At 36.8% G+C, this 26,157-nt stretch overlaps 1 protein-coding gene across 6 annotated transcripts in view; it reads left to right on the forward strand.

Moving 5' to 3' along the window:
* THSD7B (thrombospondin type 1 domain containing 7B) overlaps positions 1 to 26,157 on the forward strand; it is a 760,456-nt gene that overhangs the window by 263,299 nt on the left and 471,000 nt on the right. For all 6 annotated transcript variants that reach the window (XR_012072540.1, XM_072960903.1, XM_015243953.3 and 3 more), the window contains one exon: positions 17,654 to 17,899. Coding sequence is in view for 5 of the 6 variants with exons in the window: in XM_072960903.1 (XP_072817004.1) it covers positions 17,654 to 17,899 (246 nt within the window). In the remaining variant the exon portion in view is untranslated. The remainder of the gene's footprint in view (positions 1 to 17,653; positions 17,900 to 26,157) is intronic.

Here is a 26,157-nt window from a genome sequence, read left to right on the forward strand (position 1 = left end):
TATATTTCATTATACAGATATTCTTATCTCCTATGGTTACATATCTACACAGACACCACATGTAACTTTTAGGAGTCTTTAAATTTAATTACTTTCATTACTAACTTCTAAAAAATCTTCATCTTTGATCTTAAATACATCCTCATGAGCTATATCATTTTCTTTCCTCTAAGAACTTCTTTTAGTATTTCTTGCAAGGCATGGCCCCTGGTGAAAATTCCTTCAATTTTTAAGAAAAAGTCTTTATTTCTCAACTTTCGAAAGGTAATTTCACCGAACACAGAATTTAGGTTGGTGGTAATTTTCCTTCTAGCACTCCACTCTCATTTTGCTGGAATAATTCTGAAAAAAGAAATCTGATGTAATTCTTATCCTTGTTCCTCCTTAGGTTAGGTATTTCTCCGCCTCTCATCATGCCCCTAGTTCCTTTCAAGATTATCTTTTTGTATTTGATTTTCTGCAGTTAGAGTATGGTATACCCAGGTGTAGTTTTTTTGTTTATTTGTTTGTTTTTTGGCATGTGTATTTATCCTATGTCTTGTGTTGCCTGAGTATCCTGGATGTGTGGTTTGGTTGTCTTTTATTTGGAAAAATCTGACTCATAATTTTACTTCAAACAACTCTTCTGCTTCTTTTTCTTTTTCCTTTTTTTTCCTTCTGATATTCCCATCACATAGATGTTACACCATTTGTAAGTGTCCTATAGATCTCGGATATTCTGTTATATCTTTTTTATTCTTTTTTCCCTTACATTTTCATTTTGGAAGTTTCTTTTTTATTTTATTTTATTGTTTTTATGGAAGTATAGTCAGTTTACAATGTTAGGTCAATTTCTGGTGTACAGCATAATGCTTCAGTCATACATGAACATACATATATTTGTTTTCATATTCTCTTTCATTATATCATTATAAAAGATACTGAATATAGTTCCCTGTGCTATACAGAAGAAACTTGTTGTTTATCTAGTTTTGTAGGTTTCTATTGACATTTTTTTCAAGCTCAGTGATTCTTCCCTTGACTCTGTCCAGTCTATTGATAAGCCCATCAAAGTCTATTTAAGCCCAAACACTGTTTCAGTGTTTCTGATTTCTACCATTTCTTTTTGATTCTTTCATAGAATTTTTGTCTCTCTGCTGATAATACCCATCTTTGGTCGCATATTGTCTATTTTTTACATTAGAACCTCTAGCATTTTAATCATAGTTGCTTTAAATTCTCAGTGTGATAATGCCAAAATGTCTGCTATATCTGAGCCTGAATTTGATGCTGCCTATGTCTTTTCAAACTGTGTGTTTTGTCTTTTAGTGTGCCTTGTTCCTTTGTTGAACGCTGGGCATAATGTACTGGGTAAAAGGGATGGAGATAAATAGGCTTTTAGTGTGAAGTTTTGTGTTTATTTAGTTAGGAGTTAGGCTGTGTTTGCTGTAGCTGAAGGTATCAAAGGCTAAAATTGTCCCTGGTGTCCGATTTTGTTTTCTTCTCCCTTTCCTCCTTGTCTTCGGTTTCCTTAGAGGATTCTTCCTAAACAACATCTGAGACATGCAGTTCTTTCTGTTGTAATTTTCTGTTATTATGCAGGAGCCGTACTGATGATACATCAGGTTTTGAGGAGAGGAGAAATGTTTTATAGCCGTATAATGAGGTCTTAGTCTCTTACTGAACCTCTGCCCCTGCAGAATGGCCTTCACAAACACTCCTCAGGCCCTCCTCCTCAGCTGGGTAGTACAGGAAGGCTAGAGGGGGCTGGAGTTGGGGATTTTCCTTCCCCCAGGTCAGTTAGGCTCTGGTGAAATCCCAGTTGGTTAGGCTTTGGCAAAATCGTTTCCTGTGAGGGCAGACCTTTTTGAGAAGAGTTTTGAGAAAGGTGTATTACAAAATGGCTACTTTTCCCTTCCCTTGTTGGAAGCATGAGGAGATTTTTCTCTGACTGTCAGAACGTGGTAAGACTTTTGGCAGTGAAACCTACAAAAATGTGGAATCTCTACTAGGACTGCCCCCTCATGGAGTTTTTTTTTAACTAAAAAGCTTGTCCATACTGAACCACCAGTAGTTTGTCAGTTACAGTTTCAGCTTTCCAACGCTGGCACTGGCTCCAGCGGCAGTCTGTGCACCTGGGCTGCTCCTCTAGTAGTAATTTGTGATACTCCGTATCGACCTTTGTCTCTCCAGTTTGTGGGGCAGCCATTTGCCCTGTGACTACAATTCTCTGGTGGATCTAAGAAACGTTGTTGATTTTCGGTTTGTTCAGTCTTGTTGTGAGGACTGAAGTGACACGTTCCAAGCTGCTTAGATGCTGGGATGGACACCAGAAGTCACTCTGTTCTCTTTTGAGTACTAGGCAGCATGTCTAACCAGGTCAACTTTTTAAAAACATTATTCCATGAAACCTATACTGTTTATTCCATTTAGTCATCAGAGCATTATACAGTGACTCATAAACTATCATGAAATTATTGGGTTACTAGGAACATGGTGTGCAATGGGGGACATTCTTGTTTATCTACCTTCCACTGCATAAACAGAAACATTACCACTGACAGCTGTGAGGTTGAGTTGTTGACTGTATTGTCTTACTTCTATCAAACCTGATGAACTATGTGAACAGAGTCCACCGGGGTTTTTGCTGAAAAGACTCAAATACATCTCTAAATACTATGCATTTTTCTTTTTGTGGCTCTGACGCGTTCAAGACAACGTTGTCATTTTTTGTGTGACTGTTGACTTCGAGGATGAAATTAAAGTTTCCCTTAATAAATAGAAATTGTCCTGAAGTACAGATTCCGTTTATTCTGTACTTGTCTCCTTTAGATCACTTTCCTTTTGGTGAACTCTGTGATGCTGTAGACACAAGTGGCACTTGGGTTTATTAGGCAATGGCTGGTTGTCCTAGCATATAAAATAGGAGGATCTCTTCTTTACCACTATGTGCAAGCTCCCGCTTGTGCCTTGCTGGAAAGTCACTTTCTCAGTCTAGGACACCACAGAGCTTTAATTAATGCCCTTTACCAGTTCTCTCATTGATTCCTGTAACTTTTGATAATCACCTCAAGCAATTTTCCCTTCACGGTTGTATTTGTAACATGGTAGGCAGTTGGATTGCCCTTGTTGCCTGTCTGCTCTCTCATCATTGATTTGCCTCTTGGGTTTAAAGATCTTTTGTTTTTAATTGTCTCATTGCATATCCTATTTTTTCTTTTATTTTGACAGGAGTTTCTCTGAGGTTCCATCATTACATTTAAAAATAGCTGTCCTACAGCCTGTTAGCCATTCTTTTTCTGAGACATCAGTGATGCACTTACTGAACTTTTACATTGCCTTAACTCCATGAAATGAAGTAGTTGTCTCTATTCAGTTTTTGGTTTTCTGTCATTTTGTTTGTTTGTTTGTTTGTTTTTAAGTAGAAGTACATCTGAGTTAAGAAATCTGAGCTGTGGACTAGGCAGTCTGTTAATATGAGTAGGAAAGTGATTCATATTTATTGTTTTGGTGCATAAAATTGAGAGGAATGAGTTTTACTTCTATTTTAACATAGAGGGACATTCGATGTGGGCAGTCTTTTAAGAGTTATAATCATTTGGTACTTGTTAGGCATACCTTAAATTTTCTGACCACTATAGTTAAATAAATACCCTATGATTTTCCCTGAAAGGAGTTTCTAAGGGATAATAAAACTTAAGACTATAAAAGAAATATCATTTCCAAAGTTCAAATATTATTGTTACTTTCTTTGTTTGATTTTTATCTCTATCCCTAGAGTAGATTTGGAAAGAAATGTTCTATTCCTGTAACTCCCAAAACATAAACGAATGCAGACCGCAAACAAAAAAGTTATTTTCATACTTTGTTCTTTGAAAGCAGTAGAGAATATTTTGTTGCTTTGGATGTGTTGCTTGACATGGGAATGGAGAACTTTTTGTTCTGTGTTTTTTTCCATTTTGTTTAAGTTTTAGATTTTATTTCCCCCTCCTCATCTTTATGAATTTAAATACATTATATATTAGCATGTTTCCAAAAGCCAAAAGTATATATTAAGTTAAATGCAGAGAAGCTTTACTCCCCACTGAATACTTTCATCCTATGTATTTCATTCCACTGCTTGTAGATAATGAGATTTCCTGTCTCCAGTTTATCCTCCTTGAGTTTATTTATATTTTCTCTTCTTTCTTACACAAAGGGAAGTGTACTATATGAACTCTGTTGCATTTTTTGCACTCAATATTATTTCCTGGAAATTGTTCCACATCAGTTATTTAAGGTCTTTTTCATTTTTTTTAAATTTGCATACTACTTCATTGATTGTGTACACCATAGTTTCTTTGAACAAACTCCTGTGCCTGACCATTTTGATATTTTCCAGTATTTTTCAGTTACTAATGATTCTTCAGTAAATAAACTTTGGATCATATATTTTGATACTGTTGCAGGTATATCTTCAGGATAAATTCGTAGAAGTGTGATTGCTGGGTAAAAGAATAAATACATATAAGTTTTGTTAGATATTGCCAAATTCTCCTTCATGGGAGTGGTACCATCTTGCATTCCCATCACTAGACTAACAAAGAGAAGGATATTTTCAAGCTTTTGAAATTTTTGCCAATCTGAAATATGAGGAATGGAATTATAATTGCAGTTCTCTTAATATGTGTGAATTTGAACCTTTGCCCATATATTTAGGGGCCATGTTTCTAGTTCATTATGCTAATTGTCTGTTTGTGTTGTTTGCCTGTATTTCTTTAGGAAGTTTTGTCTTTGCTCTCATTTCCAAATCTTTGTAGTCAGAGATATCAGCCCTCTGTCTGGGACAGGTGTTCTCCCATTGTCTCTTAGTTGGCAGTTTGTGTTTTGACTTTGCTTATGGTAATTTTTGTTATGCAGAAGTTTAAAAAAAAATTCTAATTAGCCATAGTGGTCTGTCTCTATAAGTTATTGCATTTGGAAATTTAGTCATGGCCTTTCCCTCACCCAGTCTAAATGTACCCATGGTCTCTCCTAGTGTGTGCCTAATTTTGTTTTCATTATTTGAATCTTTGATCACTTTACACTATGTTCTTATACATGGTATGAGGAATGGATCTAATTTTATCTTTTCCCAAAAGTCTTCCCAGTGTTCCAGTGCCATTTATAAAGAAAAAAGACTCACTCTTTGACCCTGTAATTAGATACCATCTTTATCATGTATTACATTTCTACATACAGTTGGATCTCTTTCTGAAATTCTGTTCTCTTTGTCTATTCATGAGTCAGACCCCCAGTATTTTAATTAGAAGCACTTTGCTAACATAATTTAATATCTGATTGGGTAGTCCTTTTCATAACTATTCTTTTTCTGTATTTCCTAGCTTTCTTGAAAGGTAATCATTCCTTACAAGATTATGATTAATTTGTCTAGCTTAATAAAACCTGCTCATTGGAATTTTTGTGATTACATCAAATGTATAAATTAACATAGAAAGAACTAACATCTCTTTTAATGTCCTTTTATCTTTTTAATATTGAGATATATCTGATACATAGCATTATATTAGTTTCAGGTTTGCAATGTAATGATTCAGTGTTTGTAGATATTGCAAAATAATCACCACAATAAGTCTAGTTGACATCTACCACCATACATAGTTACAAAAATATTTTTTTCCTGTAATGAGAACTTTTAAGATCTACCCTCTTAGATATTTTCAGATATTCCATACAGTATTATTATTAACTATAGTCACCATGCTGTACATTATATCTCCATTCTTACTTATTTTAAAACTGAATGTACTTTTTAACTTCCTTCACCCATTTCTCTGCACCCCTCTCCATCCAATTCCCACCTCCGGCAATCACCAATCTGTATCCATCCATTCCTGTTTTTGTCAAGAGTTTGTATTAGGAGTGGGTATTGAACTCTGTCAAAGGCTTTTTCAATGTCTTTGCAGATGATAGGATATTTTTCCTTGAACCTATTACTATGGTGAATTTTATCAATATATTTTTGAATATTGAACCCATTTTGCATTTGTAGTATATACTCCAATTTGTCATTTTCTTCTTTTTGCTCTTTTTAGCTGGTTGAGGTACTATACTTGTTTCATAAAATTAATGTGAAAGTTTTCCATGTTATGAATTATTTATATAGCTTTGGGACCATCTAGTCCTGATGGACCTGATGCTTTATTGTGAGGTATTTCTTTGAAAACTTTTTTTTTTCTATGGAGTCTAGTCTGTTCATACTAGGAATGGTTTTGATAGACTATATTCTTAAGAGAAATAACTCATTTCCCCTAGATGTTCAAATTAATTTATATAGATACATATTCTGTATTGAGTTATTTATCTTGTGCCATTTATATTTTTATACACGTGTGCTTTCTCTTTTCAGTTATTGTTTAAAATAATAGTTTGTATATTTGGTTGATTGAAAAACAGGATTTTCTTTTATTAATTTGGTCTATATTTTATGTTGTCTACTTCATTAATTTCTACATTTTTCTTCATTACCTATTTCCTCACATTTCCTTTGTGTTTATTTTTGTTCTATGGCTAGGTTTTTAGATAGGCTATTTAATTAATTTATCTTCATTCATGCTGGCATACATGTTTGGGTTTTCTCTGATCACTGCTTTTAATGGATCCCATAGATTCTGAACATGTAGCATTTTTATTTATCATTATTTTATTTAAAAAATTTTACATTTTTGTTGTATTTCCCCTTTCACCAAAGATGTGTTTGATGCAAGATATTTTAATTTCCAGATATGAAGGCCTTTTTCATTTTTTTGTTTGTTTGTTTTATTTTTAATTTCTAGTTTTATTGCATTGTAAGCATATTGCTGTTTGTAATGTTTCTACTGAGTAATCAGTCTTTATGAATGTTCTTTGTTTACCTAAGGAGTATATTCTCTATTACTGGTGTGAGTTGTTTAATATATATTTTACTTATTGATTATACACTTTAGGTTTTTTTTTATATCTTTCCTTATATTTTGTCTGCTAGACCTGACTTATACTGAAAATGGTTGTTAAATTCTCCTATTATTAGTATGTTTCTATTTTTTTCTCCTGCATCTTCTTATACATGATTGCTGGTATTATTTGACACACAGGTATCAAAACTCCTGTAGTTTCATTGTGGAGTGTAGCTTTTAGCATTATAAAGTATCCTTATTAATCTTTTCTAATCTTTTTGGCTAATTTTACATTTTCTGATATTAGGATTGCAGCATGTGCATTCTTACTATTTCAATTTCCCGAAAAATATTTTTCTGTCCTTTTACTTGTAGCCTTTTAAATATCATCACATTTTATGAGTGTTTCATATTCAGCATCACCGTGGAGTTGGATTTTGGTTCGTGAGTCAATGTAAACAAATTTCTTTTAACAAATGAATTAAGCTTATTCACAGTTGTGCACTTACATTTTGTCTCATTTTTGTCATATTAGCTTAGGTAGAATTGCATCATGTCTACTGTGTTTTTTATTTGGTGATATTTTTTACTTTCAAATATATTTTTTGGTATTTAGGACTGTTTGCATTTTTATTTTAGTGTTTCCCTTTACACATTTTATACTGCTCTTCACTCCCATGTTTCTAATCTAATCTGTTACTATGTGTTTTATCAGTTTTAAATGACTCTCACCTAAGACTTTTAATTTATTTTACTTTCCCTTTTTTACTTTTTCTCATCCTTCCATCTTTTAGGTGAATTCTTTCTACTTGTCAGAGTAAATAATATTTATATATTATTTTTCTACCCATGACCCCACCCTCATTGTAGTCTCAGATTTACAGTTATTATATATGAAATGCTTAAATTCAGTTCTTCTGCTCCAGCTTTCCAGGTTGTCTTTGGTTTAATGAGGTTCAACATCCAGTAGGTTCCTATGGAAAGTCACAAGGTACACGGTTTCCTCAATTGGATGGATTAAAAACTGTGTGAAGAATAGCTTTGCAGGATAAAATATTCTTAGTTCACATTTTCTCCTCACTTTCCTTGAATATTGCTACTCCACTGAGGCCTTGATTTACATATTGTTTTTGTGAAGTCTGTTGCTAGTTAATTTTTTGGTATTTGTAAGTAAGTAAGTTAGTTAGTTAGCTATTTATTTATTTATTTATTTATTTTTGCCTGAAAACCTGATTGCATTTCTTTATCTTTAAAGTCTAATAATTTTACTAGCATGTGTCTCAGAGTTGAGACAGATTTCCATTGTATCCAGTGGGTCCTTTCAATGTGTTGATTTAGATATTCTTTATTTTTGGAAAGGTCTTTTGAGGGATTATATTTGTAAACATTGTTTTTTTCCAGTGTATTAATTTTTTTCCCCACAAGGACACCTAATACATATATGTTGGACTTCCCTTCCTACTTTCCTACTTTCTCTGACCCAGTATCTCTCATCTTATATCTTTTTGGGTTTTCTTTCCTTTTCCTTCAATACCCTACATTATGTTTTCATTTTAATCTGTTCTTTCTTGGGCATCTTTAATTCAGTATTCACTTTTGAAATGATTTTTTTCCAACTATGTTCTTCCTGAGTTCAGCCAATTCTCATTTTATATCTTCTTGTTTTATGTCCATTGTGGTCTTGTTTTTTGCATTCTGATTCAGTTTAGGGTTTTTAAAAAAATATTTTTAAATGTTTGAGGATATTTACTGCAATTTCATATGTGGAATGACAGTATTTTTCTACTTCATTTCTGCTTGTATGGAGGAAACTTCTTACCAGCAGAAAATCTGTCACATTTTCTGACTTTATATTCTAGTTTTGAACAGATGTAGTCTGCTTTATTTCTGTTTTTATTCATTTCTTGAACACAGTTCATATTTAAAAAACTCTCTCCTGTGAGTTCTGCCATCTTTTGTGATGATACATTTATGGATATTATTGCCAGTAGTGGTGGTGGGGAAAGATTGATGTGTCCTGCTCCTCCTTTGTTTTTGTGGGATCCTTAATTTCCTCCCGTTTCCTTCTTTTCCTTCAGTGCCTCATCTCTGGGGCTACTAGCCGTTCTCTCTCTGCGTGATTCTCCTCCAAAGGGATGCTTCTCCAGGACTTCATCCAGCCCCGCACACTTTTCATGCCCTCATCTGTGTCTGTGCTGTGAACTATCAAGTTCTGACCTGTATTCTCTGTTTTGAAGTTATTGGTAAACTTATTTTTTCTGGAAAAGATTTGTCTGTGTTTAATCTACATCTTAACTCCTCTGTAGTCTTTTTATGCAATCTCTTAGGACGCCCTTCCTCTAGTTTTCACACCCAGTAAGTTGCATCTGAGGATGGTCAGTGGATAATGTTAGAAATTTTATTCTACTTAATTTGCAATTTGAAGGGGGGATGTGTGTGTGTGTGTTCTCTGTCTCCACTGATGGTGAATACAAGGTAGTGTGTGGTTTGTTTTATTCTTCTGAATATCTTGGGGAATAATGGTGGTCGGAGAAATTCAAAGTCAGGCAACTGCAAGTGTTCTCCAAACCTGGCAGTCAAGACAGGCTTCTATTCTTTTTTCAATGGAACTTTTAGTTCTTATAAATTTGAGTCTGTAACAAGAAGAGCACTCACGTGGATTAACTGTAAACATAACTGTGGCCTAAAAGACAGAAGAATTTAATTTTAGTCATGGCCATTCTGTATTTTTTCTGTCTGCCCATTAGGAAATCACATAATTTTGGGGGCATCAGTTCACTTCTCTGTAAATTGAAGACAGCAGCTAAGACCTTCAAATGATTGCAGATATTTCTTTCATCTCTAACCATTTACACTCACATTCACAAGTATGTACCTACATATCACTCTTAGTACTCTAAGAAATTTGGAGAAGATAAAACCCATTTTATTCTGAGACTCACACCACATTTTAAATCTCTGTTGAATCATGTTTTCTGGTAACAGGAAATGAGCGCAATACTAAAAACATCCCATTTTGATACAATATCGCTCTCAAGGATATTTCTTCTCAAGAATGTATTATCTCAGTATATCTGCGTGTGTGTCTCAATCCATAGAACAATCTCTCTATCGCACAGAAGCAACTGAACGGCATATTTAAAATATAACTTCATATTGCTATTTTAGCTTTAGGGCATGATTTTAGGTATATTATCTGTTGAATAGTTTAAAATGGTATAAATCAAAATAAGAAATTAAGAGGCATTTTAATAGGTCAGTTTCATTTTATTGAGAATTAGACAGAAAAAGATTATGTATCTCAGTCAGAGGCTCCCGTTAGTTATAAATTCTAACCTAACATAACAATTTTTTTGTCCAGTAAGACATGAATTACCTCAGGTTAATTTGGCTAAGAAGGGAGTTTAGAAAAGGAAATGCATAATCTTCCAGCTAAAATTTCTTAGTGATCCTTAATATTGTTTATTGGTAATTTAAAATTACTTCTTGTATTTTCAAAATGGTCTTCCAGACAAAATTTTTAAAAACTCGGCTTTTTCAAATGTCTTTACTTGCTGAATCGTGTAAGTCGTAGGCAGCTGACTTTTAATCTAGATTCTAAAACAGCCAGGGATTTCGTGTAAACCTTGGTATGTGCATGTTTTTCTTCTTAAGGTTGTTATTCTTATTTTTTCCTGGATACTCGTGTTAGTTTGACCGAGAGCAGAAAAATTCTACCATTTTGGAGTCACAATCATTTAAATAAATAGCATATATTCTATATGATTTCCCAAATCTATTCTCTTTTTAAGCCCTTCTAGCTTCTGGTTCTCTTCTCTTCATTTCACCATTCACATTTTATTCCCTGGTGTTATTTTCATGATGTGGCCTTGCCGTCATTCTCCAAGTTAGAATATACAAACTCTAGAAGCAGCTAACTGTTCCCTTGTTATTATGCTGTAATTTGGGTAAGCTGCTACCATATGGATAACAGTGTTTTTGCTAAATAATTGGAATACCTGGATTTTTGAATGGCCCACAGTTTTATTAAGGTTGCTAAAGTACTTTCTTAGTTGCAATTTTACTTCTGTAAAAATCACTTTTTAACTGTAAGGCATATTTTGGAAGTACTAAATCTGTAAACAAATCTTACTTAATTTAGAACAAGAGTAAGAGAAATGAAAATACTTTCACAGTTCAATTCTTTACTCATACAGTTTTAATTACTTCTAATCAGTATTTTTCCTATGTGTAGGGTAGATTTAGCTCTTTAGGAAATTGTTGATTTATAGATTAGATCATTATGTGGCTTTAGCAAAGCTTTGTTTCAAAGAATTTTTAGGTTTCTGGTGAATTATGGCAAACTGAACATACCCATTTATTAGTCTTGTATTCTGAAACCTCACTTATATGACAGTAAAGGAATAAATAAGACATAAACTCTCAAGGACAAATATACTAGGAAAGGATATAACAGCTAAAAAGAAATGCCAACAAATGTTGGGAGCTGGAAAACAGATGGATGAGTGGTAGTTTACTTGGCAGAGTGGGAAAAGCTGAAAGCGCCCATTCAGTTAGAAGATCTGTACGAAGCAGGTCAGCTGACCTGACAGCTGTTTCAGGCACAAAGCTGTTTGCCTGTCCCACTTTTGTCTCTTCCAGAGCACATCAAATGGCATTTCACCATCTTCTTTGCAGTTCCATTGGAGTCATTTGATTGAGCTCTGGCCAATGAAATGTGGCCGAAGTAACGTATGTCAGTTCTAGGCTAATCTCATAAGTCACCTTGGACCATCTTCCTACTCTGTCTTTCTACCTAAAGGTGAACTTGGGAGCCACGTATTGTAGATGGTGGACTTACAAGAAGAATATGAAGCTGTCGAGATTCCAGGGTTTATTTGTTGCCTTGGTATAGCCTATTTATTCTGACTAATACAAGACTCTTGGAAAGTTTAAGAATTATAGGCAGTAAGTAGCTCTGAGAACAAATGTGTTTAGTGTGCCAAAAATTTACTCATTTACCTGCAGGACACTCTGTAAATGTGAAACTTCATCCTGTGAACCTGCAGATTAAGGGGAAATCTATCCTTAGTGTTTGAGGGTGTCCTGACAGCTCTTTCTCCAGTCAGTTTTTATAAAGCTGATAGCCTGGTCTATATGCAAGCTTAAGAGATAAGAGGATTACTATCTTAGGAGAAAGTTGAGCTAGAGAGTAAAGACTGAAGGAGACCAACATTTGAGAGTCTCCAGTAAAACTGTCTGAATTCTGCATAGTCAGCCAACAGAAATGTTCACCATTCAATGAGTGCACCTGTGATCAAACAGCTTCCAGTCTCTGCTTATGGTACTTCATTCTAATCCATAAGTGCAAAGGATCACCAAAGGAAAAAAAGTTATAGTCAATATTGTCAAAGATATTAAATGAGAGATTTCATTCATGAAATAAAAGCAGGATAATATTAAAAATAAGTAAGTAGGAAATAAATATTAGACATTAAAATGTGATTGCAAAATATGTTAAAAATTAACACTAAATGTAAGGATAATATTGAGGAAATCTCTTTGAAAGAAAAAATACTGAAAATAGGAAAAAAATCAGAATTACATAGCTTAAACAAGAAGGACAAATATGTTTAATACTGATGTCTCCAAAATAGGAAGTCCTTCCTATAAAACACCAGACATGAAAATATATATCAAATTGATTGGTGAACTAAAGAAACCAGAAATATAAATGTTTTCTAGAAGAAAAAATATGAGGTCATAACTTTATGACATTGGAATAGGGGAAAAATCTTTTATGTGTCATAAAAAGCACAAACTATAAAGGAAAGGACTGAAAAAGCAAACTATAATACTGTGTACCACAAAGCAAAATTAAAAATAAAATTATGGGAAAAGTTCTTTATAGTATATAGAAAGAACAACAGGTTATTATATAGAATTTGTCTGTTTCTCTCTATATATCTATTTGCTGTTATCATCACGTGTACCTCTTAGAGTCAATAAAAGTCAACCCAGTAGAAAGGTAGATATGTTATTTTCCTACCAATTTTATAATGAATTACAACAAACTAAAAGTCTTAAAACAATGTAAATGTATTATCTTACAGTTCTGGATGTCAGAAGACTAAAATTTAAGAAATCTTGAAATGAAAATTTTTGTTGTTGTTGTTGTTTTCTAGAGGTTCTAGGAGAGAATGTATTTTCTTGCATTTTTCAGTTTCTAGAGACTGTCTACGGTCCTTGGGTCATGGTCTTCCATTATCCCAGCCTCTGATTCTGCTATCATATCTCTTTCTCTGTCTCTGTCCCTTTTGCCTCCCTCCTATTGGGCCCACCAGAATAATACACGATAATCTCTACTTCTCAAAATCCTTAACAGTCAGTCACATTTGCAAAGTTTCCTGTGGCATGTAAAGTAACATATTCACAGCTTTCAGAGACTAGAATGTGGACATCATTGGAGGGGCCCATTAGTCTGCCTATCATAATGGACAAACAATATGAATGATTAATTCATAGGACAGGAAATCTGAGTAGTCACTAATGATTTGAGAAAAATATAAGTAAAGCTCAGTGGTAACCTGAAAAACCAAATGTACTTACTCAACATTCTGGAAAAAGTAACTCTGATAATACAAAGAGTTTTGAGCGTGTAGGAAAAGAGAAATTTCACAATATCTACTATATTTTATTACATGAATATTTACGGCCAAACTCCAGGCAAAAATACTAGGGAAAATTGCTCACACATGTGTAACAACATAAAGACGTGCAAAAAGAGGATTAATGCGTGATCCTGTGGAACTGCAAGAAATTAAACACAACCAAAAGGTGTACTAATGGGAAAATGAATAAATAAATTGCCCTATATTCATATTGGGATATTACCCATGAATAAAAGTGAATAAAAAAAATTACCTGCATTTATCAACATGGGTAGATCTAGAAGTCATAATATTAAGGAAATAATAATTTCCAAAGTAATATGTATAATAAAATGGTATTTAAATAATAATTTCCAGAGTAAATATGTACAATAAAGCAATATTTAAGTAAAACTTTTAAAAACATGAGACAATAAATGCTACTATGGTCATATAAATTTTTAGTTAAAGTATAAAAAATGTGGTAGAGAATAATAGAAATCAGTTTCAGAATAGTTGCTGTGTCTGGAGAGGAGAGATGGAACTCAGATTGCCAAGGACAGGGAATTCACCTGAATTTGTAACTTTTTAAATTTATTTACTGAAATATGAAGGAAATATTAGCATTTGCTAGTAAAGTATGGGACTGTTTATTACATTACTCTACTTCTCTGAATGTTTGAGGTAATATTATTTTAAAGTGCTAATTGAAGTGCTAATGAAATAAGAGTACTTTTCTGTTGGTTTTTACCTTATAAGAGTTTATGTCCTTACTTTGTAAGTAAAGCGGTTTCCTTACATTTCCAGAGGAAGTAACAGTAATGAGAATAATTTTGGGTTTCAAAGATTTCCTTTGCAGTTGAATACTTGTGAAGTAATTTACAAATGATAACATACTCTGTAAATGTCAAGGAGGTATAATTACCATAGTCTCTTTTTTTTAAAAAATACAAATCAAAATATATGTCTGTTTTATTAAAAGGCATGTCACCGTCTATGGAAGGATGGAGTCCCATGCTGTGTGTAGACATTGATCTTCCTTGTGGGCTTTAATTTAAAAGATGACTCTACTTGTCCTGAAGGGTACCACAGCTCTGGGGGCTAAGGAGATGAGGTTTTTTTCTTTTTTCTTGCCGATAATGAAACTAAGTAACCAGGAGACTAAGGGCATGCTAATGCATTGTGATGCAAAATTCAGGACACAAATATTTCTGATTCAGCATGTAGTGCTTATTTCACTATTTCGGTAAAAAGAAATCTTATTGATCAAATTAGACCAGGTCCCCATATGGTACCTTTTATGACCTTTTTTTTAAACCAAGGAGACAAATTAGTAAAAATAACATTAAAAATAAGTAAATATGTAATCAGTGGAACATAACACCCTTCCTAATTCCAAGAATTAGGAGCCCCTTTTAAAATTACAAAAGCCTTGATTAATCCCTCCACCTCCATGGACGTGCTTAGTATGGTTAAAGTCTTATCCCTTCTCCTGGTGCAACAGGAAACGTCAGTTCAGGGAAGACAAACAAGAGAGTGAAAACTGGTAAATGACAAGAACCAAATCACTACTTCCACAGACAGACTTCCATACTTGCAAAGTGTGGGATCTTCTTTATGAAAGGAAGGAAATCCATCTTGGAAAATGAAAACTCTTTTTCTAATGAATACACCAATTAAAAAAAAACTTTATTAAATTTCTCTTAGTTTGCTAGGGCTGCCTTCACAAAGCACCTCAGACTATGTAGCTTACACAACAGACATCCACTTTGTCACAATTCTGGAGGCTGATCAGGTGTCGGTAGGGTTGGTTTCTTCTAAGGGCGCTCTCCTTGGCTTGTAGATGGTTGGCTTCTCTCCAGGTCTTCACATCGCTTTCCCTTTTCACGTGTCAGTGTCCCCATCCCTTCTTACAGGCTCATCACCGTTCTTAGTGGATTAGGACCTACCTAGAGACCATGTTTTAACTTAATTACGTCCTTGAAGACTCTATCAGCAAGTACAGATACATTCTGAGATCCTGGGGGTTAGTACTTACACATATGAATTTGGGGAGGGGGGACACAAGCACTCTGCCAAAAATAATTTCTGAAAAGTCAGAACCTAGAAACTTCTTGTTGATCGGCAGCTCTTTGTTGTGTCACGAGCCAGAAAGAGCTGGTCCTCCCCTCCCTTCCTCCACGTTGTGCAGTGATCACACATTCTGATTCAGGTGGGGCTTTTTCAGGAGAGGTTCTTCCTATTTTGTCTCAACCCCAAGCCCCCCAAATATCTAATTAGAGTGAGTAATGGTAATGATTTTTTTTTGAAGGGGATAATATGATCTGGGTAGACTTTTTAAAAATGTCAGACCAAAGGTTTATCTTGTATCACATTACTGTGACTCTTGAAAGCCATACTCTCTGTGGCTTCAGTCTCACTATAATTTACCTCATCAGTGTGGTAAAATATGAACATATTTTATTCTCCCCCACATGCTTTCGTCTATAATCCATTTCTGTTGGTGGCTCCCTTAATCTGCATATTTTCCCAAGTCAGAAATTTGGGAACACTTTAATAGTTCTCACTTTTTAAATGCATAGAAAGGAGCCATTGCTAAATCCTATCAATAGCCCATTATTCCACTGGGTTTCATGGGCCCCAACTTTGGAAGTCAGTTTTTGAACACTGACCTTTTCTTTCATTTACATTCTTGTCGAAATTATCTTTTTATTCCCCAAAGTAATGGGTGCCTTTGACTGAATAAGGGAAAGACCAAAAATAATAAAGTGAAAAGAAAAGAATGCCAGTGAATAAAGTGTCATCTTTCTGTGTAAGTCTGACTTTACTCCACTTAAAATTATTTAATGCTCAACTAAATCCAAATTCCTTAGTCTATGACAGGAAGCCTTTCCAGACATACCTTTTGAAGAACTGCATACCTAATATTTGCTCACTTTCCTCTTTGAATTTTATTTTGTAAATGAACACATTTATGATATGACAAACTGGCTTTTACTTTCCCCCGTTGGTGTTCTTGCGAATGTTTGACCACCAGTTCTGGGGGTAGGGTGGAGGGGCTTGATTTGTAAAATTTGCCTATTTCTATTATGTAAGTACTCCTACCATGGCCAATTTTAAGCTACTTAAATCAACTGGCTTGCAAAATTCCTGAGAATGTAACAGTTGCTTCTTGTGAAACAATATATGCAGCTCCAGCATGCCACTGGTTCCCATGCCCACCGAATTTGTATGAAGGCTTTAAATCTGCTACTTCCTTAACTTAAAATACTTCTCTTTCTGTGCCTGAGAAGCTCCTATTAATCTTTTAAAATGCAGCTCATATCACCCTTCTCTCTTAGAAATCCCCTCATGCTCACCCCTACCCACAGACTCCCCAGGTGGTCCATCTCTGCCTCATCACTTTTTCTCCTCATCCTTACAAATGCTTTTATGTTGAGGCTGTCACATGATCTGATCCTTTTATTTATTTATCTGTTTTCCAGTTACATTGTGAGTATTTGAAAGCACTTGAATTTTGAAGATGTGGAAATTGATGCTCCGAGCCTAATAGTGTGGGGAAACATAATACTGCCTTTGTTTATTTTTTAATAGCCCAGTGTTCAAAAGAGTGGATAGATTATATGCTGGAGCTTACATTTACCTTTGTTTGACCTTAGACGAATGATTTAATCTTCCTGACCTTAAGTCTTCTCGTCTATAAATGGACATAATAATATGTAAACTCATGAGATTGTTGTAAGAAAGTGTCTGCAAAGTACAGCACAGGTGTCACACCGAGGAACCAGTGAGTAAATGGTAACTATAGGCTGGATCCTAGGTGAAAACACAGAAAACCACCCCCATTATTTCTGATGGTGCTCTGGACAAGGTACCAGATAGACTGGCCTTACGTATGTGTCTTGCGAGAGTGAAGTAACTTCACAGTTTAAAGTGAAATAGAGCATTCATCCTTAAAATGTATGTCCTCCAATATTTCATCATGATGCGTCTAACATTTTCAAAAAGTCCTACTTGAAAGCTTACACTAGATCTCAGATTTTTTTTCTTTTTTCCCAGAATAGGCACTTCATAATGCTGGTTGCATCCACTTAATCTGTGACCTGCTGTTTTCTGCTTCTATTCTTTCAGCCTTTGCATGCAAGATTCCTTCCCTTTGACTGTCCAGTCCTGCATCTTGCCAAAGGACTGTGAAACCACCGAGTGGTCCTCCTGGGGCCCCTGCTCTAAGACGTGCCGTTCGGGGAGTCTCTCACCAGGATTTAGGAGCAGGAGCCGGACTGTGAAGCACATCGCTATTGGAGGTGGAAAGGATTGCCCTGAATTGCTCGAGAAGGAAGCCTGCATTGTAGAAGAACTCTTGCAGCCATGTCCCAGGTATTGTGTATTCTTTGGAGTGAGTATTCGATGTTCCATATGACCTCATTTTAGGTGGTGCAGGGATGTTAACGGTGACTGTAGCTATGACTCATATTTGTTGAGTCTTTACTCAGTACACAGTTTCAAATAGGCAGTACAGCACAGTGGGGTAAGAGCATGGGCTCTGTCGATTCCCTGGCCGCCAGTCCTATCTCTGTGCCTTTCTAATTGTGTGAATTTTGGCAGATGACTTACATCTAGTGCCTCAGTTTCCTCCTCTGCTAACAGTACTTCATCCACCACCTGGCACATCATAAATGCTTAATAGCCATTAGTTATTACCCGACATACCACACCTAGTTTTTCTGACAGCCTAAGAAGCCATTCATAGCATCTTCATTTTGCAAATGAGGACACTGATGCTTGGAGAGATGAAATAATTTCTGAGGTTACATAGCTAATGAGTGGCAGCAGCTTGATTCTAATGCTGCTCTTTCTGTAAAAGTCACTGCCACCCTGGGGCACTGCTCCTATTCCAGAGTCCCTAGGGAACCAGAGAATGTTGGGGAAAGGATGGACATAAGTTAGTAGCTATATTTTAATATCTTGATATTGGTTATATTCTGCCTGGTTGTATAGCCCTCGGTAAAGGCCTCCATTGTGTTTTCCTCTGGTTGTTGGCTCCTGATGGGCCCAGTCTGATAATAACAGAAATCACTGGGACTAGCTATTCAGAAGTCTTTAGGGATGAATGGGTGCTAATGTGTTCAGTGGTCCTGAACTATGTCTTAAACCTGTAGCTGTTTTAGATAGACCTTTTCTATAGTTTCTGATAGTGTCTAAGATTTGAGGTCATTTTCTGAGTGAAAAATAAAATGAGGCAAAGAAGTAATCACCTGGGGTTACGTGAAGGGGAAGTGGGTTCACACTCAGCAGGTGTTGTTGATGGGCCTGGCTCTTCCTTACACCGGAAATAACGCCTGTGTGGGGCAGGGGCGTGGGTAGAGGAGCTAGTTTCTGGTTATAGGTTCTTAGTCACTCATTTCCTTTGCCTCACCTTTGAAATCAGACTCAGTTTAACATACTCCTTACATATGAATTGTTCATTCTTTACTAAAATGACCCCTTCAATTTGTATCATTTCTTCCCTGAAAAGTAGAGAAAGCAGATGTAGTTCATGATTCTTCACAGAGTAACCCACCGTCACAGAATTGTCCCAGTCTTTTCATGACACTAATTCTGGGACGAAGTGTGGGATTGGAACTGAAACCTGAGGGCTCTGTCCCTTTTGAACTTGGATGGACCTTGGGTGAATTGCAGCACCCTCACTTGTTAGCTGTGTGTCCTTGGGCAAGCCCTGCGACTTCTCTAAGACACTTCCCTCTTCAGTAAAATGTGTCTAATTAGACTGGCTGTGTCGAAAGTTGTACAGCTGCAGGCTAGCACTGTCTGTCCCAGTGCTCAGCACGTAGGAGGCACTACGAGAGTACTGGTCGACCCTTATTGTTGCTATTTGCAGGTGAGTTCACTTCTTCCAGAAAGAGAATCCCTCCTTTCTTGGGGACGCATACTGTGGTACCTTGACGGTTATTTCTTTTGGGTGATCCTGGAGATTCTTTTTCCCTACAGAAGCCTAATTTAGGAGGGTTCTCAATGTTAGGCTGCCGAGAATAGAATCTGGGTTTAATGATGACCATGGCATTGGCGCTTTTTTCTTTCCTTCCTTTCATGGAATGGCTGATGACCTTTCCTGATATTTTCAATAGTCTTTTGATTTACGGACACCCCTCCACTTTTTTCTTCTCTTTTCTTTGTTAATAACCGTTATAAATCTCTTAGAAGTCAGAGTGGTGCCTCCTTGATGATGCTGAGAAAGTTGAGTTGGATCAACTTTTGTTAAATAATGGCTATCTTTTATTGGGTATTGGTACTGTTGGCCAGTCACATTCAGAGATTTTATAAAGATTATTTAGAATAATATAGAGTTTATTATTCCAAATGGGACACTTTTTGAGAGTAAAAGGGATGTAAACTGATATTGTTCAGATTCAGTTTGAAATCCATTTGGCTTCAAAGTCAGTGCCCTTTCCAGTACATCACACTGCTGCTCTTGGTAGTCACAGTGAAGTCACACACCCAGATGAGGGGATATACACACATATACACATATTCATATGTACCAGTTTTTCCAACAAAAACACGTGGAGTGGTGATACTTCCAGAGGTACCCAAGATTAATTTCTGTATTGAGATTCATTTGCTTGAAACTCAACATCTGAAAGCCAGGCCTGACACAGTTCATTGGAGATGGACCTGGGCCTCTAGTTCTGCTATTTGGAAAAGTTACTGAGTATGACATTTACTAAAAGCCTTCTCAGAGAGTGAATCTGTAGGAAATAAGAGTCTTAGAAAATTGAATACCAACTCGATACCAACCAGTGTTTCCTAGGGAGAACGATGTGTTAACTAATGATACCACTTGGTTGTGGAAAGGAGAATGCGTAAATAACAGCAACGAAATTAGCATCGGCTGACATTCTTGTTTGTCTGAAATCCGAGCTGTGGCCTCTACCACAGGAAAGCGTAAAGGCGATGTGCTAACTCTTGTTTCTCGTTTGACATTAGTGATTAAAATTCATTGTGAACAAGGGAAATGGAAACAAAAATCTCTTAGGGAACAAAAGTGTCCATTTCTCCTTTTCCAGAATTCATGAGCAGTTCATGTGCATCAAGCAATCTAATTCCCCATCCTTCTCCCCTGCAGGGAAATGTCCTCTCTTAGAATATGGTTTGGCTTTTACCCTTCCACCATCTCTGTGACAGGAGACGTGTTCCTTTATTCAGTAAATACACTCTGAGCTCTTGTGATGTGCCAAGCACTACATTAAGTGTTTGGGATACTCCAGGGAACAGATTAGACAACCCCCCCCCAACTCCCATCTTGTGAATTTAGTGAAGATATACCAAATAAATGTACTGAACTATATACTTTGTGTATGAGATTTGGAAAAAATAAAGCATTAGAGCAGGGTAAAGAGAAGGAGAGGTTTCTGGGATGCTGTGATTAGACAGAATTAAAGATTGTCATTAGAGAAGCCTCATTTGAACAAGCAGGATCTGGGCCAGGGTGGCATGAAGGAAGGGAGGAAATTAGCCTTTCAGGGAATAAGAGGAAAATATTCCAAGAAGAGGCGAAGTAGAGGAATGCTCTAGTTCCTGCGTATTAATGCTGCTCAAAACAGGTTTTAGTTGCATAGCTGGGGGAAGAGGGGATGATGCTTTGCACCAGCCAGACTCCAGTGATGAGCATCTTCACTGCAGACACCGTGGGTGTCCATCCATAAGGCATGATTCCGTGAAAGGAATGTGACCAAGAGGAGCCCACTCTAGAAGAGCTCCCTGAGACCAGAACACCAGTGCCTTGGGACAGCTAGCATTAAGTTAACCTGAAAGGGGCCAGAGGCCAGCCTATGTTAAGCTAACCTGGGAAGTTTTAGAACTACCTTTGATCCTTGAACAACATGGGTTTGAACTGCACAGGTCCTCTTAGTTGTGGGGTTTTTTCAGTAGTGATTATTAACAATAGTACACGATCTGAGGTTGGTTAAATCCATGGCTGCAGAACCGTGGATACAGAGGGCTGACTATCAGTTATAGCACATTTTCTGGCTGCATGGAGGATGGTCACCCCCTAACCCCGAGTTGTTCAAGGGTCAAATGTAGAACGGAGTTAGCATCGTGTAGCCTAAGCTTGTTTCAAAACTGTGGTATTTTTCACCAAGATATACATAGACTCCCAGAACCCCTTCCTTCAGCATTATACAGTGTACTTGTAAATTTATGCCCACACCTCAATGTAACACTAAGAGCTCACATTGTATATTATGGGGTCGGGATGGAAATGAGAGAGATGGGATCAATCTTCTTGTCACTTGCCACATTTTCTCTTGGTGTGTTTATTTCCTATTATTGCACAGCATGGCCATAAGCATTATGTTTTTCTCTGCCTCAAAACATTGAAAGGTATGTGTTTTATAAGGTACCTTGGCACTTGGGAACTTTCTTATGTCCCAGTTAACATTTAAAGTGTTAGATCAGAGTCTCAACTAAGAGAGAGCTGAAAAGCATTCTAAGACCATAAATGATAAGGTGGCCCTGTCTACTAGTTAGCATATGGAGCGAGGACACATATAGCTGAGATGTGGCCTGATACTGGAACAGCTATGACTTTAGATCCTTTGTGCTTAAGTAGAGAGCCCATTCCAGATGAAGACACTGGAACAGCCAAGAATACTGAAAAATGTCAGCATCTCTTTGGAAACGAAACCGCAGATGATCTACCAGACAATTACACCATCTTACTAGGAGGCAACAACTTTCATGCAAAAATGGCTCTTCTACCTCTTAAATGATCATTTCGAGTTTAAAATCAAATATAGGACAGCACTATTACAAGTGGCAGTGACCAACTTACAGTAAAACTTTCAAGAAGATCTCAAGGCAGAAGCCACATCATTGGCAATGTTGCATAGCCTGTGTAATATTGCTGCACAGAAAAGCCAATTTCTTAAGCATTGATTCAATACTCCGTTCTGGCACTAAATAGATGGGGGTCTCATAATCCATCTCTCCTTATCTCTGGTATGTTATGAATTTATCCTTATTATGGGTGAACTAGAGATTCTTTGTAAAAGGTCTGTGCGTGCAGACTCATACTGAGAAATCTGTGCAGGTGTCCTGCAGCCCGCTCTGACTTGCTTGTAAAACAACCCCCTGTGACCAGCCTGTTTCACTTTAAGGCACTGAACCCAATTTTAGGTTTTCTAGATAAAATTGCTTTTCCTTGAGGAAGCTCTGGGGATTAGCTGATGGATCTTTTTAGATGAATGCTGAAGCCAGGAAAGGAGCCAAGAGGAACGATGGCGATAAAAGTTGGCTTGGTATTGGCTTCCCTTGCCCGCTGGAGTGGAGTGTGTGCTGGGACGGGGTTGGCACGTCATGAAGAGATGTCTGTTCCACACCTGCTTCAGCCTGTCAACTGTGCTGATTGCTGGAGGGGTCAGGAAATTTCAGTCTGAGTTCACTTATCTTAAGAGCATCTAGGACCTCATAACCATGTTCTTTAAGGGTGTTGAATAGTGAGTTATGTTCCCACACATCATCCCAAACCTGTGGATATGGATTTTTTTGTTTCTTTATTTTTTTCTTTTCTACCTTATAAAGAAAGGGCAGCATCTATGAAAGACCTGGCTCAGAGTAAAGGCTCCATAGACAATGGACGAATGCTCAAATGTAGGGCCGTTTGAGAACAATATTTTATGCACAGGGGACTGTCTTCCACACCTATACTTATTCTATGATGGATGTGAGGGATTTAAAGTCATTTCTTATAAAGAGCATCTAAAATGGGCATCATCATGGAGACTAAATTAAGGACATCTACCCAGGGAGGGAATGGACGCGTGGACCTTGATGTGACATGGTCCCCAACAGCTGCCTCGCTTTTGCTAAGTGTGTCTGCTTTTCCAGATGAGAAGTTTCTGTCTTCATTAGTTATATAAGAGTAGCTTCAAAAAGAGTGAGAAATGATCTCACAACCTGAATTTGTAAAAGTTTGCCTTCCGGAAAAAAAGCACCCACACCACCTACCACGTCTGCTGTATGTTTTTCCCCTGACTGTTTACCACAGCACATCATAGGAGGTCAGTAAATGGTTGTTAAATGAATTAATGGATTCTTTAAGCAACCTTTTTTTTTTAATTGTGTTAATTAAGCAGCTTTTCTGTAGCACTTGAGGAGCAAAGGAGTCATGACCTGGAACCCTCTGGGAAATCTGTTTCAGGAAAGAAACAGCAGTTTCAAAGAATCTGTGAATTGTTTCCACGGAAGGCGATTGATGCCTTTTTTATGGAGTCCGTCTTTTACTGGTGCATGTAGTTTCATGAGTCCCCACTGGGCCACTTTCAGTTCTCCTGGATGGAAGATTTGTTCCTTTGTTGGTATAAGAAAGTTAACATACTGCTGAGTGCTATGCATGGTGATAGAAGTCTATTAATAATACATATGTGGAGTTTGGCTACCAAAGCCATCTGCTGAAGAGCAAAGAGCTTTGCACTTCAGAGTAGCTTTCCATAATCAATAGTCCCATTCAATTCAATAAAAAATTACTAGAGCATAAAATGTATAAAGCTTGATCGGTTCCCTTTATTTTGGTCATCTGTTCAGCAAAAAATGACAAGTTAATTCTTTTCTGAATGCATTTACAACTTTAAAAGGACAACAGACATTATCATAAATTAGTCATGCTGCAGTACACTGATTTTTAATATACGTGCATTTAATTTGAATACCTTGCACTAGAGTTTCAATTCCAAGAGTGTTTGCAGTTCTATACGTGCTTAGTCAAAACATGATCATTAACTAGTGCAATTACTCATTCAATCTGTCATCATTAAATCACTTAAGATTCTATTCTGTGTTGCTTTGCTTTAAATCTAAGCCTTTAGAAGAAACAGAAAAGAAACCCACACTTTGTAAGCAATTTTAAGCCTTCTGAAAGTGACAGTGCATGCATTCTAAAGGGCAGAGGTTGCTATAAAACTCTGATGGTCCTGCCATCCTACTGCTATTAGAATCACTTTATGCCACATTAGTAGGATGGAGGTCTTTTAAAAATAGTCACTAAATGTGCCTATTTTTCTAATTTTGGCTTTGCTAATTTAGGATGTCTCTATTCCGTATTTCAGAACAATGAATCCATTCCTTACTCCTTCTACCCTCCCCCTCTTGCATTTGGAGAACAGTTTGAATACAGGATTCCTTGGGTCCTTGGGTTAGACAACATCACTCGAAGGAAGACAAGCCGGCCACCCAAACAATTGAATTTCAAGGCCTAGAGTAGCTTTTCCTAATCCAGAATTTGTCTCCTCTATCTCTTGATGGAAATATGTATTCCCACCATTGGAAATTTCTTTCTTTGGCTTAATCTTGGTTTCTTCTTTTAAAATTGCAGTATTTTTTTTAGAATGGTTAAATATTTACCATTACCTTTTACTGTGTATCATGTGGATACATTTATTGGCCATTTCCTAAGAGTAGACATAAATTATGGGGATTACATATGAAGAAATAGTGTGCAGCGAGTTTCAGACATGGCAGGAAGATTCACGAAGCAGATTCTAGAAGGTAAATGAAGAAAACTGAATTTTAAAGTTATAATACATGGCTGCCCTGATGTCTGGGTTCCTGTCCCCTTTTCTGGGCTGTCTCACGTAAGAATTCAGTGCCAAGAAATTGTGCTGCTAGTACTTGGGGTAAAAACAATTTGGAATCATTCATCACTCCTCTGTTTCTCTCCCACCTACATTAAATGTGTTAGAAGTGTTGGCTGAGATTAGTTTCTTGTCTCATCACAGAAAGAATTCAGAGACGAGACACGGAGATTGAGAAAGTAAAGTGGGGATTTATGAAGGGATGGATAGTACACTCTCAAGGGGAGTGTGGGCAGGCCCACGTAAGCTGAGTTTCTTTGGCAAACTAGTTACAGAGGGTGTAAAAATGAATGGGTGGAATATTCACTGGGGAAGGAGAGGTTTGGGGTCATATTCCCTGATTTTCATCCCAGCTCCACCTTTCCGAGGGAAGGAATGAGTTTTGTCTTTATTTAGCCTAGATTGGAAGTGTCATGGCAAAAGTGCATGATGGACACTTCTCATCTGCAAGGCTAATTTTATTGTAATAAGGGCATAATGAGCAAGAGGTTACATTTGGACACTGGAGATTCCTGGCTTCTCCGACCTTTCTTGGCCTGTCTCCAGGATACTTATCACCCTTAAATGTGTGATTTCTTATCAGTCCTGAGGTTTCTGCTCTTCTCTGCCTAAGGAACCCCGTTGTTCACATGCATATATACACGTATGGATGTGTGGCTTCCTGCCTTTTGGCCAGTGCCCCTCTTTCTCTGTTCATTTCTAGCTATCTGCCTGCTCGAACAGAAGGTCCTCCCCACCTTCACAGTATATCCAGAATCTCATCACTTCTCATCACATTCACTGTGACTGCCTCAGTTGAAGCCACCATCATCTTTCCTGGACTGTCAAAGGCCTCCAGATTCTTCTCTCTTAATCCACTCCCCCATAGTCTATTCTTCACCCAGGGGCCAGGGGGATTCTTTAAAAATTTCAATCGCATCATGATATTACTGCTCTCCTCAAAACTTTGCAATAATTTCCTGGCACATTTGGAATGACACTCACAGTCCTTCCCCAGCCTACAAG

This window comes from Vicugna pacos, chromosome 5 (assembly GCF_048564905.1).
Source record: "Vicugna pacos chromosome 5, VicPac4, whole genome shotgun sequence".
In the NCBI taxonomy this organism is placed as follows: domain Eukaryota; kingdom Metazoa; phylum Chordata; class Mammalia; order Artiodactyla; family Camelidae; genus Vicugna; species Vicugna pacos.